Source organism: Cherax quadricarinatus, chromosome 62 (genome assembly GCF_038502225.1).
Source record: "Cherax quadricarinatus isolate ZL_2023a chromosome 62, ASM3850222v1, whole genome shotgun sequence".
Lineage (NCBI taxonomy): Eukaryota > Metazoa > Arthropoda > Malacostraca > Decapoda > Parastacidae > Cherax > Cherax quadricarinatus.
Genome location: NC_091353.1, coordinates 20,551,743 through 20,570,076, shown reverse-complemented (window position 1 = coordinate 20,570,076; position 18,334 = coordinate 20,551,743). Strand labels below are relative to the sequence as shown.

The following is an 18,334-nucleotide window of genomic DNA, read 5'->3' as shown; positions in this document are numbered from 1 at the left end:
AAGAGGGACTTTATGTGTATTAATTCAAGGATTATGTGGAGTAAAGTAATAGTTGGATGTGAGAAGTGGGTTATAGTAAGAGTATATGCACCTGAGGAAGAGAGAAGTATAGATGAGAGAGAGAGAGATTTTGGGAAATGTTGAGTAATTGCGTGGAGAGTTTTGAACCAAGTGTGAGAGTACTTGTGGTTGGGGATTTTAATGCTAAAATGGGAAAAAAATTTGTGGAGGGAGTAGTAGGTAAATTTGGGGTGCCAGGGGTAAATGAAAATGGGGAGCCTTTATTTGAGCTATGTGTAGAAAGAGGATTGGTAATAAGTAATACATATTTTATGAAAAAGAGGATAAATAAATATACAAGGTATGATGTAGCACGTAATGAAAGTACAGTGGACCCTCAGCTAACGATATTAATCCGTTCCTGAAAGCTCATCGTTAGCCGAAATTATCATTAGCTGAATTAATTTTCCCCATAAGAAATAATGGAAATCAAATTAATCCATGCAAGACGCCACAAAGTATGAAAAAAAAAAATTTACCACAGGAAATATTAATTTTAATACACACAAACTGACACTTACCTTTATTGAAGATCTGGTGATGATTGATGGGATGGGAGGAGGGGAGAGTATGGAAGTTATTAATGTTTAGAAGTGGAATCCCCTTCCAATAGGACTTTAGGTAGCACGTCCTTTTCCGGGGTTACTTCCCTTCTTCTTTTAATGCCACTAGGACCAGCTGACCGTCATGCAGCAACAGCTGACCGTCGTGCAGAAACAGCCGACTTTGGTGCAGCAGCAGCTGACCGTGGTGCCGCAAAAGATGACAGTGGTATAGCAGCAGCTGACTGTGGTGCAGCAGCAGCTGACTGTGGTGCAGCAGCAGCTGACCGTGGTGCAACAGCAGCTCACCGTGGTTCAGCAACAGCTGACTGGTGCAGCAAGAGCTGACCGTGGTGCAGTAACAGCTGACCGTGGTGCAGCAACAGCTGACTTTGGTGCAGCAGCAGCTGACAGTGGTGCAGCAGCAGCTGACCATGGTACGATAGTACATATTTCCCACCCTTTTTACATATGATCGCTTGAGAGATGGTATCTCCTGCTATCTGTTTTTCATTTATCCACTTCATTTCCATAGTAATTTTCACCTTTTTTACTGCATGGTTGGCACTAGAAGCTTTCTTGGGGCCCATGGTAACTTATTTTGCATGTACAATCACTAAAAACGCTGTGATAATATGAAATGTTCTGATTGTATGCGTGGATGTGACCGCACTGGCTAGCTTGTAAACACTGGCACCCACGGGACACCTGAGGCACGCTCAGGCCACACGTGGACGCATCTTGAACGAATAGCGTTGGGCGAGTTTTTTAGTGTTAGCCGAGGCAAAATTTTTGCGTTAAAATGTATCATTAGCTGGATTTAACGTTAGCTGATGCCATCGTTAGCTGAGGGTCCACTGTACTTTGTTAGGTCATGTATTGGTGGATATAAGGTTGATGGGTAGGCTCCAGGATGTACACGTTTATAGATGGGCAACTGATATATCGGATCATTATCTAGTTGTAGCTACAGTTAGAGTAAGAGGTAGATGGGATAAGAGGAAAATGGCAACAACAAGTAAGAGGGAGGTGAAAGTGTATACACTAAGGGAGGAGGAAGTTCGGGTGAAATATAAGCAACTATTGGCAGAATGGTGGGCTGGTGCAGGTATGAGTGGAGGGAGGGAGGGGGTTGAAGAGGGTTGGAATAGTTTTAAAAATGCAGTATTAGAATGTGGGGCAGAAGTTGGTGGTTATAGGAGGGTGGGTGCAAGAGGAAAGAGGAGTGATTGGTGGAATGATGAAGTAAAGGGTGTGATAAAAGAGAAAAAGGTAGCTTATGAGAGGTATTTACAAAGCAGAAGTGTTATAAGAAGAGTAGAGTATATAGAGAGTAAAAGAAAGGTGAAGAGAGTGGTGAGAGAGTGCAAAAGGAGAGCGGATGATAGAGTGGGAGAGGCACTGTCAAGGAATTTTAATGAAAATAAGAAAAAATTTTGGAGTGAGTTAAACAAGTTAAGAAAGCCTAAGGAACAAATGGATTTATCAGTTAAAAACAGAGTAGGGGAGTTAGTAGATGGGGAGATGGAGGTTTTGGGTAGATGGCGAGAATATTTTGAGGAACTTTTGAACGTCGACGAAGAAAGGGAGGCGGCAATTTCATGCACTGGCCAGGGAGGTATATCATCTTATAGGAGTGAAGAAGAGCAGGATGTGAGTGTGGGGGAGGTGCGTGAGGCATTACATAGAATGAAAGGGGGTAAAGCAGCTGGAACTGACGGGATCATGACAGAAATGTTAAAAGCAGGGGGGGACACAGTGTTGTAGTGGTTGGTATTTTTGTTTAATAAAAGTATGAAAGAGGGGAAGGTACCTAGGGATTGGCAGAGAGCATGTATAGTCCCTTTATATAAAAAGAAGGGGGACAAAAGAGATAGTAAAAATTTTTATTTTTTTTCAACAAACCAGCCGTATCCCACCAAGGCAGGGTGGCCCAAAAAGAAAAACGAAAGTTTCTCGTTTTACATTTAGTGATATATATACAGGAGAAGGGGTTACTAGCCCCTTGCTCCTGGCATTTTAGTCGCCTCTGACAACACGCATGGCTTACGGATGAAGAATTCTGTTCCACTTCCCCATGGAGGTAAGAGGAAATAAACAAGAATAAGAACTAGTAAGAAAATAGAAGAAAACCCAGAGGGGTGTGTATATATGTGCTTGTACATGTATGTGTAGTGTGACCTAAGTGTAAGTAGAAGTAGCAAGACGTACCTGAAACCTTGCACGTTTATGAGACAGAAAAATGGACACCAGCAATCCTACCATCATGTAAAACAATTACAGGATTCCGTTTTACACTCACTTGGCAGGACCGTAGTGCCTCTCTGGGCAGTTGCTGTCTACCAGCCTACTACCTAGAATTGTAAAAATTATAGAGGAATAAGTTTACCGAGTATACCAGGAAAAGCGTATGGTAGGGTTATTATTGAAAGAATTAGAGGCAAGACAGAATGTAGAATTGCGGATGAGCGAGGAGGTTTTAGAGTGGGTAGGGGATGTGTAGATCAAGTGTTTACATTGAAGCATATATGTAAACAGTATTTAGATAAAAGTAGGGAAGTTTTTATTGCATTTATGGATTTAGAAAAGGCATATGACAGAGTGGATAGGGGAGCAATATGGCAGATATTGCAAGTACAGTGGAACCCCTACTTGCGAGCGTGTCCACTTGCGAGTTTTTCCAAATACGAGCAGTCCATGGGTCGATTTTTTGCTTTCATACACGAACAAAATTTCCACAAGCGAGCAGACCTTAAGGTAGGTTCCTTGACACTGGTGAGGGGCTCTTGCTCTTGATGTCGGGAATTGTATCTCATTTGTTTGTTGGACTATCTTATTGAAACTTAGGCAATGTATGATGGAAAGATGCTTCTTAATGTACACCAAAAATGAAAGAAATCTAAGCATAAATAATGGAGTTCACTTCTCAACAATTAGTCACCCCTTAGTGGTAATTTCAAATGGTTTTTATGGTTGTATTCTCGTTTTTTTGGTCTCATTTGATAGAATGGAAGATATATTACAGAAATAGATATGATTTTGATTGCTTTCATGACGAAAAGTGCCTTGAAATAGAGCTCAACCTAGGAGAAATGGTCCATTGCTTGGCTGTTTCAGTGTAAACAAATGACGTCACTGTCCATTACAATATGCAGTCGTGAATGGGTTGACATATTTATACAATTATTGCAATAAGGAATAACAGTAAATCTTATATTTTTTGTGTGAATAAGAATTACAAATAATTTATATAATAATAATAATAATGATAATAATCATAGGTAGTAGGTTGGTAGACAGCAACCGCCCAGGGAGGTACTACCGTAATGCCAAGTGAGTGTAAAACGAAAGCCTGTAATTGTTTTACATGATTGTAGGATTGCTGGTGTTCTTTTTTCTGTCTCATGAACATGCAAGATTTCAGTTATGTCTTGCTACTTCTACTTACACTTAGGTCACACTACACATACATGTACAAGCACATATATATACACACCCCTCTGGGTTTTCTTCCATTTTCTTTCTAGTTCTTATTCTTGTTTATTTCCTCTTATCTCCATTTCCTCTTCCTCCGTAAGCCATGCGTGTTTTAAGAGGTGACTAAAATGCCGGGAGCAAGGGGCTAGTAACCTCTTCTCCTGTATATATTACTAAATGTAAAAGGAGAAACTTTCGTTTTTCCTTTTGGGCCACCCCGCCTCGGTGGGATACGGCCAGTGTGTTGAAAGAAAGAAAGAATGATAATAATAATAATAATATGTATAATAATAATAATAATATAATAACAATATGTATAATAATAATAATAATAATAATAGTATAATACAATAATAATAATAATAATAATAGTATAATACAATAATAATAATAATAATAATAATAATATAATACAATAATAATAATAATATGTATAATAATAATACATACATAATAATAATGTACTACATATAAGAATTATAATAATAGACGGCTTCAAAAGGCCATCACTAGATGGCAGTGTTTACCACAACAAAGAGGGAGCGGTTGTGGCCGCCTCCACCTGTTACATAATGACATATTTTATTCATTCTAGAGTACATATCATGTTTCTACGTTATTTATATTGTCTGTTATGTCATATTAGATGAACTGTGATATATAAATAAGCCGTATAGATGATATTAGCGAAATTATTCATGAAGAATTTTGCTCGGTGTTCAGACAAACTCTCCTCCATCGCCAACTCCGCCCATACCGCTACATGAATGACATATTTTATTCATTCTAGAGTATATATCATGTTTCTATGGTATTCATATTGTTTGTTATGTCATACTAGATGAACTGTGATACATAAATAAGCAGTATAGATGATATTAGCGAAATTATTCATGAAGAATTTAGCCCAGTGTTCAGACAAACTCTCCTCCACCACCAACTCCGCCCATACCGCTACATGAATGACATATTTTATTCATACTAAAGTATATTTCATGTTTCTATGTTATTCATATTGTTTGTTATGTCATACCAGATGAACTGTGATAGATAAATAAGCCGTAGAGTTGATATTAACGAAATGATTGAAGTACAGAATTCCACTGGAACGGATTAATTGCATTTCAATTAATTTAAATGAGGAAAATTGACTCTGCAAACGAGCAAATCCAGTTGCGAGCAAGGTCATGGAATGGATTAAACTCGCAAGTAGAGGTTCCACTGTGTATGAAATAGGTGGTAAGTTACTAAATGCTGTAAAGAGTTTTCATGAGGATAGTGAGGCTCAGGTTAGGGTGTGTAGAAGAGAGGGAGACTACTTCCCGGTAAAAGTAGGTCTTAGACAGGGATGTGTAATGTATCATGGTTGTTTAATATATTTATAGATGGGGTTGTAAAAGAAGTAAATGCTAGGGTGTTCAGGAGAAGGGTGGGATTAAATTATGGGGAATTAAATACAAAATGGGAAGTGAAACAGTTACTTTTTGCTGATGATACTGTGCTTATGGGAGATTCTAAAGAAAAATTGCAAAGGTTAGTGGACGAATTTGGGAGTGTGTGTAAAGGTAGAAAGTTGAAAGTGAACATAGAAAAGAGTAAGGTGATGAGAGTATCAAATGATTTAGATAAAGAAAAATTGGATATCAAATTGGGGAGGAGGAGTATGGAAGAAGCGAATGTTTTCAGATACAGTGGACCCCCGCATAACGATTACCTCCAAATGTGACCAATTATGTAAGTGTATTTATGTAAGTGCGTTTGTACGTGTATGTTTGGGGGTCTGAAAGGAATAATCTACTTCACAATATTCCTTATGGGAATAAATTCGGTCAGTACTGGCACCTGAACATACTTATGGAGTGAAAAAATATCGTTAACCGGGGGTCCACTGTATTTGGGAGTTGACGTGTCAGCGGATGGATTTATGAAGGATGAGGATAACCATAGAATTGATGAAGGAAAAAAAGTGAGTGTTGCATTGAGGTAGATGTGGAGGCAAAAAATGTTATCTATGGAGGCAAAGAAGGATATGTATGAAAGTACAGAAGTACAATGTCTGCACTCTAAAGGAGGGGTTTGGGATATTGGCAGTTTGGAGAGATATAATGTGTATTTTTATATGTATATACTTCTAAACTGCTGTATTCTGGGCACCTCTGCAGAAGCAGTGATTATGTGTTATTGAGGTGAAAGTGTTGAATGATGATAAAAGTATTTTCTTTTTGGGGATTTTCTTTCTCTTTGGGTCACCCTGCCTCGGTGGGAGATTCAGGGAAACCGGTTATTTTTATAAAGCCGGACTTGAGTCCTGGAAATGGTAAGTACAATGCTGCACTTAAAGGAGGGGTTCGGGATATTAGCAGTTTGGAGGGATATGTTGTGTATTCTTATACGCATATGCTGCTAAACTGTTGTGTTCTGAGCACCTATGCAAAAACAGTGATTATGTGTGAGTGAGGTGAAAGTGTTGAATGATGATGAAAGTATTTTCTTTTTGAGGATTTTCTTTCTTCTTGGGTCACCCTGCCTCGGTGGGAGATGGCCGACTTGTTGAAAAAAAAATATATATATATACGTATATACAGTGGACCCTCGCCTAACGTTGGCATCACATAACATTAAATTCGCCTAGTGATACATTTTAAAGCAAAAATTTTGCCTCACCTAGCGCTAAAAACTCGCTCAACGCGATTCGTCTGAGATGCGTCCATGTGCGGCCTGAGCCAGCCTCACTTGTTCCGCCGGTGGCATTGTTTACAAGCCAGGGTGGTCGGTTGCATGCATACATTCGATACATTTTGTATTATTCCATTGTTTATAGTGCTTGTAACTGCTAAATAAGCCACCATGGGCCCAAAGAAAGCTTCTAGTGACAACCTTGTGGTGAAAAGGGTGATAAATACTATCGTACCACAGTCAGCTGCTGCTGCTGCTGCTGCTGCACCACGGTCAGCTAATGCTGGACCAGTCAGCTGTTGCTGGATCAGTCAGCTGTTGCTGCACCATGGTCAGCTGTTGCTGGACCAGTCAGCTGTTGCTGGATCAGTCAGCTGTTGCTGCACCATGGTCAGCTGTTGCTGGACCAGTCAGCTGTTGGTGGATCAGTCAGCTGTTGCTGCACCAAGGTCAGCTGTTACTGGACCAGTCAGCTTTTGGTGGATCAGTCAGCTGCTGCTGCACCATGGTCAGCTGTTGCTGGATCAGTCAGCTGCTGCTGCACCACGGTCACCTGTTGCTGGACCAGTCAGCTGTTGCTGGACCAGTCAGCTGTTGCTGGATCAGTCAGCTGCTGCTGCACCACAGTCAGCTGTTGCTGGACCAGTCAGCTGTTGCTGGACCAGTCAGCTGTTGCTGGATCAGTCAGCTGCTGCTGCACCATGGTCAGCTCTTGCTGGACCAGTCAGCTGTTGCTGGACCACTCAGCTGTTGCTGGATCAGTCAGCTGCTGCTGCACCACTGTCAGCTGTTGCTGGACCAGTCAGCTGTTGCTGGACCAGTCAGCTGTTGCTGGATCAGTCAGTTGCTGCTGCACCATGGTCAGCTGTTGTTGGACCAGTCAGCTGTTGCTGGATCAGTCAGCTGCTGCTGCACCATGGTCAGCTGTTGCTGGACCAGTCAGCTGTTGCTGGATCAGTCAGCTGCTGCTGCACCACAGTCAGCTGTTGCTCCACCACAGTCAGCTGTTGCTGCACCACCATCAGCTGTACTACTCAAAGTTGTGGAGAGTGTGTTGTTGGTGTGGCTTAACGTGAAACAATTACCGAGAAACGATTAAACCCAGAGGGTTAACCACCAGTATAACCCAAGAAAGTCAGTGGATCATCGAGGACTGTCTAACTTATTTCCATTGGGGTCCTTAATCTTGTCCCTCAGGATGCCACCCACACTAGTTGACTAACACCCAGGTGAACAGGAATAAATGACTGAAACTAGTGCTCATATTGGTGAATTTAAGGCCAGCACAGGTTGGTTTGAGAGATTTAACCCTTTCAGGGTCCGTCCCATAGATCTACGGCTTTACGTTCAGGGTCCAAACCGTAGATCTACGTCATTAGCTCAGCTCACTCTGATAAACTGTGAGTGGTAAATTTGGGCCTAGATATGAGAGAATACATCTATGTGGTATGTGTGCACCACATAAAACAAATCCTGCAGCACACTGCATAATGAGAGAAAAAAAACTGAGACCGTAATTTTTTATTAAAACAGCGACTTTGCAGTGTTTTTTTGAATGTTTTTTTATAGTTGTATTTGTGATTTCTTGGTCTCATTTGATAGTATGGAAGATATATTACAGAAATAGAGATAATTTTGATTGGTTTTAGCACTGGAAATGGCTTGAAACTGAGCTCAAAGTGGCGGAAATGTTAAATTTTTGCCGATGTTCAAGAGTAAACAAACGACCTCACACGTCTAATACACACCAGCTGGTGGGTCTAATATACATTCACAAATGTGGTGATGATATTTATACAATTATTACAATATTGCATAACAGTAAATCTTCTATTTTTTGGTGTGAATAAAAATTCATTATGTGAATAAAAAATCAAAATGGAATTTATTTGTAAAGCCTCAAAACATAACTAATGAACAGAGGAAATGTTAGTTTAGCACCAGGAATACCTACATTGTTTATTCTGGACTCTATTTTAAAATTGGAATATTTTGAACTTTGTGTTAAATTGGCCAAATTACCAATTTCCGATCACTTTATTTTGTAGTTGAAACAGTTGACTTGGCGATTTCTTGTGCTCAATCGATAGAATAGAAGTGATACCAGTGAAATAGCTAAGAATTTGGTTGACTGGAATAATGTAATTGGCCTAAAATGGAAGTCAAAGTCGGCAAAATCGCCGATTCGTAAATATCGCTGACACATCAAAGTTCACGAGAGCATAATTTCATCAATTTTCCATCAAATTTCGTACTTTTTGTTTTATTACATTCACAAAAAGATTCTCTACCATTTCATAAGAAAAAATAACAATTTTTTTTTTTGAAAATTCTTGGGACACTGGGGCACCACTTCAGATTTTGGCCTTGGACCCTGAAAGGGTTAAGAATTGTAGTGGCATACACACTGCAATAAGGCATGGCGAAGCTGAAAAATTCATCCCCCAACAAGTGTTCAATTGTGACGAAACAGGCCTGTTCTGGAAGAAAATGCCAAACAGGACCTACATTACTCAGGAGGAAAATGCACTCCCAGGACACAAGCCTATGAAAGACAGGCTAACTCTCATGTTTTGTTGTAATGTTAGTGGGGACTGCACAGTGAAGACTTTACTGGTGTATCACTCTGAAAATCCCAGTGTTCAAGAAAAACAGTGTCTCATCACTCATCAATACTCTGCAATAAAGGTAAGTGTCATTTTAACATTTATTTATGTAGTTATTGTGCATGTCTTATTGTTTTCTTTGTAGGGAAATGTATATTTCTTGAAAAAAAAAAAAAATTAATACTTTTGGCTGTCTCTAACAGAGTAATTGGATTTCCATTATTTCTTACGGGGAAAATTAACTCGGCTAACGATAATTTCGGCTAACGATGAGCTCTCAGGAATGGATTAATATCGTTAGGCGAGGGTCCACTGTATATATACAAATGTACAGTCACTGGATATGTTTCTAGACGTTTTGCAGCTTGTGGACCTCTTTGAAACATGGTTTCACACACAATGGTGTTTTACACTCCTCACACATAAAACGAGTGTCTCTGCATTTTTGTGGCCTTTTTTTTTTTGAATGTGCGCAGAAAAAACACCTCCTCAGAGCAGTTTTCTTCAAAGTAGTACCAGGCAGTTGTGTTAGGTAGTTATCCTAGGTAAATGTTCCTGTGTCATCATTCCTACCTACCTTTCTTTCTTTCTTCATTATTTCTTCATTCTTTCCTTCCTTCTGGTTTCTATAATATATATATATATACATAAATACATGTATAGTCACTGGACACTTTCATTGTGTTGTGTGTGTGGACTTCTAAATGTACTGAGTCAGGGTCTGGCACCTGTCAAAATAATATACTGTCTCATTACTCACTCCCCCTACTGCCTGTCAAAAGAATGGAGTCGGATGCTCACTTCCCCTCCATCCTCCTAGTAATTATCTTTCTTTCAACTTCTTTCTTCTTTCTTTTTTCTTATTTCCTTCTCCTTCCTTCACCTTTCTTTCTTTCTTCTGGTATCCTGGGCATTGCTTTTGGTCACAAACTCCTCAAAACCATGAAATTAATCTTCACTGACACTTCCATCTGTGTTAGATAATCACTTGGGAAGAGAAGAGTCCCAGATTCGCTGGGGAGTCACATATTTCTTACCGCTAGGCATGCTGAATAAGGACTACTGAAATGGCATTCCCACAATGCACCACTGGCTCCCCGATTTTTTTTATATGGTGCACAATGATGGTACCATGGAGACCCATTCTCTCACATGTGGGCCTACCAGCTTTCTCCTGCTTGATTTGAAGGCATATTAACCCTTTGACTGTTTCCGAGCCAATGTTTCTGACGTATTTATACGCATAAATTCTAGCAGCTTCAAATCAAGCAGGAGAAAGCTGGTAGGACCCATGTGAAGAATGGGTCTCATGGTCAGTGTGCACCATATAAAAATCGGGAGCCAGTGGTGCATTGTGGGAATGCCATTTCAGTTGTCCTTTTTCAGCATGTCTGGCGAAATAAATGTGATTCCCAGCAAATCTAGGGATTCTCTCACTTCCCAAGTGATGCTCTAACACAGATGGGAGGATGTATCAGTGAAGAATCAATTTCATTTGATTTGGAGGAGTTTGAGGGGACCAAGACAATGGGAGGAGGAGGAGGAGGAGGGGAGGAGGAGGAGGAGGAGGAGGAGGAGGAGGAGGAGGAGGAGGAGGAGGAGGAGGAGGAGGAGGAGAGGAGGAGGAGGAGGAGGAGGAAGAAGAAGAAGATGTAATAATATTGTTCCCTTGAAGCAAGAAAAAAAAGTCCACCCCATGACAGTGACAAGATAAGGGGAGATAACATCCTGATAGGCTGACTTTGATGAGGCGTAAACGAGGGTAGAGCTGATAAGGAAATATTACATGACCATCGCCCTCCCTTTGTTTTGCTGGTACACAAACATTTCTGTCTATTTGTCTGTCTGTCAAGCTCCTGTCTGTCCATCTAGCTCTCTGTCTCAGAGAGCCACAAGACTGTGTCATCACGTTTACTCACATCTTCAAGCAGAGTATAGCACTTTGTCTGGATTTCTTGGGTTATCCTAGGTAATTTACACTATGTATACTTGTATTTATGTGTACCAGTGAGACAGAGATAGGCAGACAAAGAAGAGACAGATTGAAAGATACAGAATGAGGGAGAAAGATAATTAGATAGAATGGAGGAGGGGAAGCAGCATCCGATCCATTGTTTTGACAGGCGGGAGGGGGAGGAGTAATGAGACAATATGTCACTTTGACAGCTGCCGACTTTGACTCCAAATCAACCCTTATAAGTCACACACTCGCACACAAGACGCACGATGACGACCAGGAGGAGGAGGAGGAGGAGGAGAAGGAGGAGGAGGAGGAGGAGGAGGAGGAGGAGGAGAAGGAGGAGGAGGAGAAGGAGGAGGAGGAGGAGGGAGGAGGAGGAGGAGGAGGAGGAGAAGGAGGAGGAGGAGGAGGAAGGAAGGAGGAGGAGGAGGAAGGAGAGGAGGAGGAGGAAGGAGGAGGAGGAGGAAGAAGGAGGAGGAAGAAGGGAGGAGGAGGAAGGAAGGAGGAGGAGAAGGAGGAGGAGGAGTAGGAGGTGGAGAAGGAGGAAGAGAAAGAGGAGGAGGAGAAGGAGGAGGAGGAGAGGAGGAGGAAGAAGGAGGAGGAGAAGGAGAAGGAGGAGGAGAGGAAGGAGGAGGAAGGAGAAGGAGGAAGAGGAGGAAGGAGGAAGAGGAGGAAGGAGGAGGAGGAGGAGGAAGGAGGAAGAAGGAGGAGGAGGAGGAAGGAGGAGGAGGAGGAAGGAGGAGGAGGAGGAAGGAGGAGGAGGTAGTAGGAGGAGGAGGAGGAAGGAAGGAGGAGGAGAAGGAGGAGGAGGAGGAAGGAGGAAGAAGGAGGAGGAGGAGGAAGGAGGAGGAGGAGGAAGGAGGAGAAGGAGGAGGGAGGAGGAGGTGGAGGAGGAGGAGGAGGAGAGGAGGAGGAGGAGGAGGAGGAGAAGGAGGAGGAGGAGGAGGAGGAGGAGGGAGGAGGAGGAGGAGGAGGAGGAGGAGGAGGAGGAGGAGGAGGAGGAGGAGGAGAGGAGGAGGAGGAGGAGGAGGAGGAGGAGGAGGAGGAGGAGAAGGAGAAGGAGGAGGAAGGAAGGAGGAGGAGGAGGAGGAAGGAGAAGGAGAAGGAGAGGAGGAGAAGGAGGAGGAGGAGGAGGAGGAGGAGGGAGGAGGAGGAGAAGGAAGGAGGAGGAGGAGAAGGAGGAGGAGGAGGAAGGAGGAGGGAGAAGGAGGAGGAGGAGGAGGAGGGAGGGAGGAAGGAGGAGGGAGGAGTGAGGAGGAGGAGGAGGAGGAGGAGAGGAGGAGGAGGAGAGGAGGAGGAGGATAGGGAGGAAGGAGGAGGAGGAGGAAGGAGGAGGAGGAGGAAGGTTGGAGGAAGGAGGAGGAAGGAGAGGAGGAGGAGGGAGGAGGAGGAGGAAGGAGGAGAAGGAGGAGGAGGAGAAGGAGGAGAGGAGAAGGAGGAGGAGGAGGAGGAGGAGGAGGAGGAAGGAGGAGGAGGAGAAGGAGGAGGAGGAGGAAGGAGAGGAGGAGGAGGAGGAAGGAGGAGGAGGAGAAGGAGGAAGGAGGAGGAAGGAAGAGGAGGAGGAGGAGGAGGAGGAGGAGAAGGAGGAGGAGCAGGAGGAGGAAGGAGGAGGAGGAGGAGGAGGAGGAGGAAGAGGAGGAGGAGAAGGAGGAGGGAGGAGGAGGAGGAGGAGGAGGAGGAGGAAGGAGGAGGAGGAGAAGGAGGAGGAGGAGGAAGGAGGAGGAGGAGGAGAGGAGGAGGAGGAGGAAGGAGGAGGAGGAGGAGGAGGAGGAGGAAGGGAGGAGGAGGAGAGGAGGAAGGAGGAGGAGGAGGAGGAGGAGAAGGAGAAGGAGGAGGAGGAGGAGGAGGAGGAGGAGAAGGAGGACGAGGAAGAAGGAGGAGGAAAGAGAAGGAGGAGGAGGAGGAGGAGGAGGAGGAGGAGGAGGAGGAAGGAGGAGGAGGAGGAGGAGGAGGAGGAGAAGAGGAGGAGGAGGAGGAGGAGAATGGAGGAGGAGGAGAAGGAGGAGGAGGAGAAGGAGGAGGAGGAGGAGGAGGAGAAGGAGGAGGAGGAGAAGGAGGAGGAGGAGAAGGAGGAGGAGGAGAAGGAGGAGGAGGAGAAGGAGGAGGAGGAGAAGGAGGAGGAGGAGAAGGAGGAGGAGGAGAAGGAGGAGGAGGAGAAGGAGGAGGAGAAGGAGGAGGAGGAGGAGAAGGAGGAGGAGGAGAAGGAGGAGGAGGAGGAGGAGGATTGTTTGTTTGTTTTTGTAAACAAGTTTTGTAAACAATATATTGATAATTATGTTTGTGTGCTTATTGTGTTGTATACAACGAGTGTATATATGTACATTGCACATTACTTTGGTCTCATAGGCCACATAAGTTATGTGAAAAAATAAAATAGTGAAAAAAACAAAAAACCTTCAATTACAAGTAAACTAAAGTTTACCGGGTGAGCGGCAGTCGCCGCTGTTGCCATACACCGCTCATTTTCTGCAAACTTCACGACTCTATATCTCGGTAAGTACCAATGGCAAAAATTTTTTTTTTGGACTAAAACACTCAGAAAAATAATCTTAACATTTTCATAAGAAAAAATTATTTTTTTTTTTGAATATTTGGCGACATAGAATGACAGTTTCAGAGAGGGGCCTGAAACAGTCAAAGGGTTAATATGTCAAATGCGGTGGCTCATTAGACGTGTATATACGATCGAAACAGTCAAAGGGTTAAAGTGACAAATAATACACAAACACATTTTGTCTTTATCTTTGGAGCACATGGATTCTTTTCTCAAAAAAAAAAATAGCCTATGCTTGCACTTAAACTACCTGGTTCACTGGCACAGAGAACCATGGTGATGCAATGCTTAGCTGGCTTAAGAACAGCTGTAACCTCCTCCTCTTCTTGGCTAGTGAATGTTCTTGATGACAAACACTTCCAAGAGTGCCCTCTCTCACCAGCACTAAACATTTGCTCTGGACTGTAATAGTTCTCAAAAATAATTTGCAAAAAGTCAGCAGGGAAATTTCCCATAACGTGATCAGCTAATGAATTCTCACTACTAAAGTTTATTTAGCAAAGTTGAATGTATCTTTCAGCAATTTGAGTGTCGAGATCCCTGCTCGCAAACTTTCTCCAAAGGTTGAAGAATTAAAAAAAAAAAAAGTTATTATTTCTTATGAAATGATAGAGAATCTTTTTCCAAAGGTAATGAAACCAAAAGCACGAAATCTGATGGAAAACTTATGGAATTACGCTCTCATGAAGTTAGCAGTCTCAGTGATATTTATGCATCGGTGATTTCGCCCACTTTGAGCCCTATTTCGGGCCAATTTCATTGTTCCAATCAACCAAATTCATAGCTGTTTAGGTAGAACTCCATTTATTCTATCAATTGATTTGCCTATTTCAACTACTTAATAAAGTGATCATAACTTATTAACCCCTTCAGGGTCCAAGGCCAAAATCTGAAGTGGTGCTCCAGTGTCTAAGAAATTTTGAAAAAAAAAAAAAAAAAAAAAAAAAAAAAAAAAATTCTCATAGAATTAAAGAGTATATTTTTGTGAAGGTAATAAGACAAAAAAAAAATTCTAATCAGTACTTATCGAGATACAGCGGTGGGAAGTTGACCCAAAATGACCGGGTGGCGGCAACGTTAGTGACTTCCGCAAAATCCCATTTTTTTATTTAACGTTTTTATACTTTTTTCTTTTCTTTTCTAATTTTTTTCTTTTTCTAGTAACATTTGTGGCCTGTGAGACCAATATAATGTATATTGTATAAGTGTACACTCATTGTATTCAACACAATAACTGCACTAATTTGTTTATCATTATATTGCTTACAAAACTTGTTTACAAGTTTATTGTAAACAAAATGATGAAAATATTAGTGCAGTTATTGTGTTGAATACAATGGTACCATATAGTACCATATGGTACAATGGTGCCATAGGGTGCAATGGTACCATATGGTACAATGGCACATAATACAATGGTACCATATGATACAATGGCACCATATGGCACAATGGCACCATTTGGTACAATGATACCATATGATACAATGGTACCATATGGTGCAATGGTACCTTATGGTACCATATGGTGTAATGGTACCATATGATTCAATGGTACCATATGGTACATTGTACCATACAGTACAATAATAACATATGATTCATTGTACCATATGGTACTGTTGTGTTCAACACAATAAACACATTAATATTTTCATTATTATCTTGTTTACAATAGTTGTTTACAACAAAAATATGCAAAAATGTTGTATATTAGTAATGTTCTATTATATATTTACAAGTGTACAGGAACTTGACGTGTTCCTTGAGGTGGATGACAAAGCACTTTGTCTCAGAAACTGCGGAGTCAGTAGCTAGCTTGTGTCGCCACTCACTCACTCTTAGCTGGTGTCTCATGCCACCAACACCTATTGACCATATGGTACACGGTATCATATGTTACAGGGTACCATATGGTACATTGTACTATATGGTATAGGGTACCATGCAGTACAGGATAACATATGGTGCAGGGTACCATATGGCACAGGGTACCATATGGCACAGGGTACCATATGGTACAGGGTACCATATGGTACAGGGTACCATATGGTACAGGTTACCATACAGTACAGGACACCATATGGTACAGATACAGGGATAACTATGGAAATATTTCACCCTGACTATTTTGGGTTATCCTAGGATTTTATACGTATGCTGCTGTGTATGATAATCTATGTAATTGTATTTCTGTACACCTGAATAAACTTACTCAAGTGCATGTGGCATCATAAGTAAGTTTATTTAGGTATACACAAATAAAGTTACATAGAACATCATACTAAAGTCGGTACCTGACCAGCCGGGCTGTGGCTCGTACGTTGGTTTGCGTGCAGCCAGCAGTAACAGCCTGGTTGATCAGGCTCTGATCCACCAGGAGGCCTGGTCACAGACCGGGCTGCGGGGGCGTTGACCCCCGGAACTTTCTCCAGGTAAACTCCAGGTAATTATGTTTGGAGAACCTAGGATAACCCAAAAAAGTCAGACAGACTTATTTCCATTAGGGTCCCTGTACCCTGTACCATATGGTATAATGTACCATATGGTACAATGTACTATATGGTACATTGTACCATATGGTACCATTGTACCATATGATACCATTGCACCATATGATACCACTGTATGACATGGCCCCATTGTACCATATGGCACAATGGTACCATATGGTTCAAAACCAAAGAATTCATCTTCAGCTCCACTTCCATCAGTCTTAGAACTGTAAGTTGTGAAGAGGAGAGTCAGAATTCGCCCGGAGAGTGAGTGGGGAGTGAGAGCTTCCTTGTCGCCAGGCACGATGAACAAAGCTACTTTGCCGGCGTTCCCACAATGCCATGCGGGCGTCCAGATTTTTTCTATAGTGTGCACACTGACCACCCAGACCCATTCTCTTAGTTGTAGGCTTACCAGCCTTCTTGCACTAAATTTGACGCCACTAGAATTTTGGCGTAGATCTACGGTTTGGACCCTGAACGTAAAGCCGTAGATCTACGGGACGGACCCTGAAAGGGTTAATTTGGACAGTTTCACACAAAATTCAAAAAAAGCCAATTTCAAAACAGGGTCCAGAGTAAATAATGTAGACAATCCTGGCATTAAAATAACATTTTTCTCTGTTCATCATTCACGTCTCCAGGCCCCTCTTATAATATGCTTGCTTTTCATTTTGAATTTTTATTCAAAAATTTTTACTACAAACTCTAATCATACAATAGAGCCAAAAAATAACATGAGGGACCTGAGAGTAGTAATGTCTGAGCATCTCACTTTCAAGGATCACAACAGTGCCACAATCACATCTGCGAAGAAAATGATAGGATGGTTAAGAGAAACACAGCAGTATGGACTGGGAACTTACCTGGTTAAGAGAAGCAAGGAAGTATGGGCTGGAAAGATGCCTGGTTAAGAGAAGCAAGGCAGTCTGGACTGGGAACTTACCTGGTTAAGAGAAACATGGCAGTATGGACTGGGAACTTACCTGGTTAAGAGAAACAAGGCAGTATGGGCTGGGAACTATCTTAGAAGGTAATCTGGTGGCCTGCATAATAGTGAGATGCAGAGATTTCATAAATTTAAGTGATTGTAACTTAGGTGCTCCCACCATCTGTGGAACACACAGTGGTCGCAGCACAGCCATCCAGTCGTTGGTCATTTCCTGAAATAATACCGAAGTTATAATCTCCCTCACATATTGGTAAGAAAAGCGAGACAATGCTTTGAAAGATGTTCAAAATGAACAAAATGAAAACACTGCATTAAAGGTGCAGACACAATATATCAAGAAATATCAAAGACTAAAGACAACTTTATGAAAACTAATGACACAGGTAGAAACTTGTGGTGTAAAATAAGGAAGAATGTGAACATATTGTTAGAGAAATAACATAAGAGAGAAATGAATTGGTTAATCAGTCCCTCAGTCTTGCAGAAATATACACAGAAGACAGTGGAAGATAAGGCAAACTACTTTGTTTTTTCAGGTAACTTATGTGGCCTGTGAGACCAAAGTAAGGTGATATGTACAGTTCAATGATGGTTTTCTTAAATTCAATCGTATTTCTCAACTTTTTTACCACAGGCTTGGCACTAGGAGCTTTCTTTGGAGCCATGGTAGCTTATTTAGTACTTGCAAGCACTAAAATAAATGAAATATTATGAAATATTTTGCTGCAGCACGTGAGGGGACCATCGCTCACTGGTAAACAATGCTAGACTGGCTGCCGCCCTGGCTCACGCCGTGCGTACGCGTCCCGGACGAACTACGACTCGCGAGTCAACCTATGAAAAGCGAGTCCATGTTTATACGAAAATACCCCTATCATTGGCGAATTTTACGATTGCCGGGAACTACGAAAAGCGGGAGACCACTATACAGTGGACCCCCACATACCGTTGGCATCACATAACGTTAAATCCGCATACCGCTACATTTTATCGCCAAGATTTTGCCTCGCAT

General features: G+C 42.1%; 1 protein-coding gene across 1 annotated transcript in view; it reads right to left on the bottom strand.

The window, feature by feature from the left end:
* The window catches only part of vap (RAS p21 protein activator vap), a 186,945-nt gene extending 169,390 nt beyond the window's left edge, over window positions 1-17,555 (bottom strand). Inside the window, exon 1 of the mRNA XM_070098485.1 lies at window positions 17,357-17,555. Coding sequence (XP_069954586.1) covers window positions 17,357-17,530 — 174 coding nt within the window. The 5' untranslated portion in view covers window positions 17,531-17,555. The remainder of the gene's footprint in view (window positions 1-17,356) is intronic.
* Window positions 17,556-18,334: the final 779 nt, after the last annotated feature.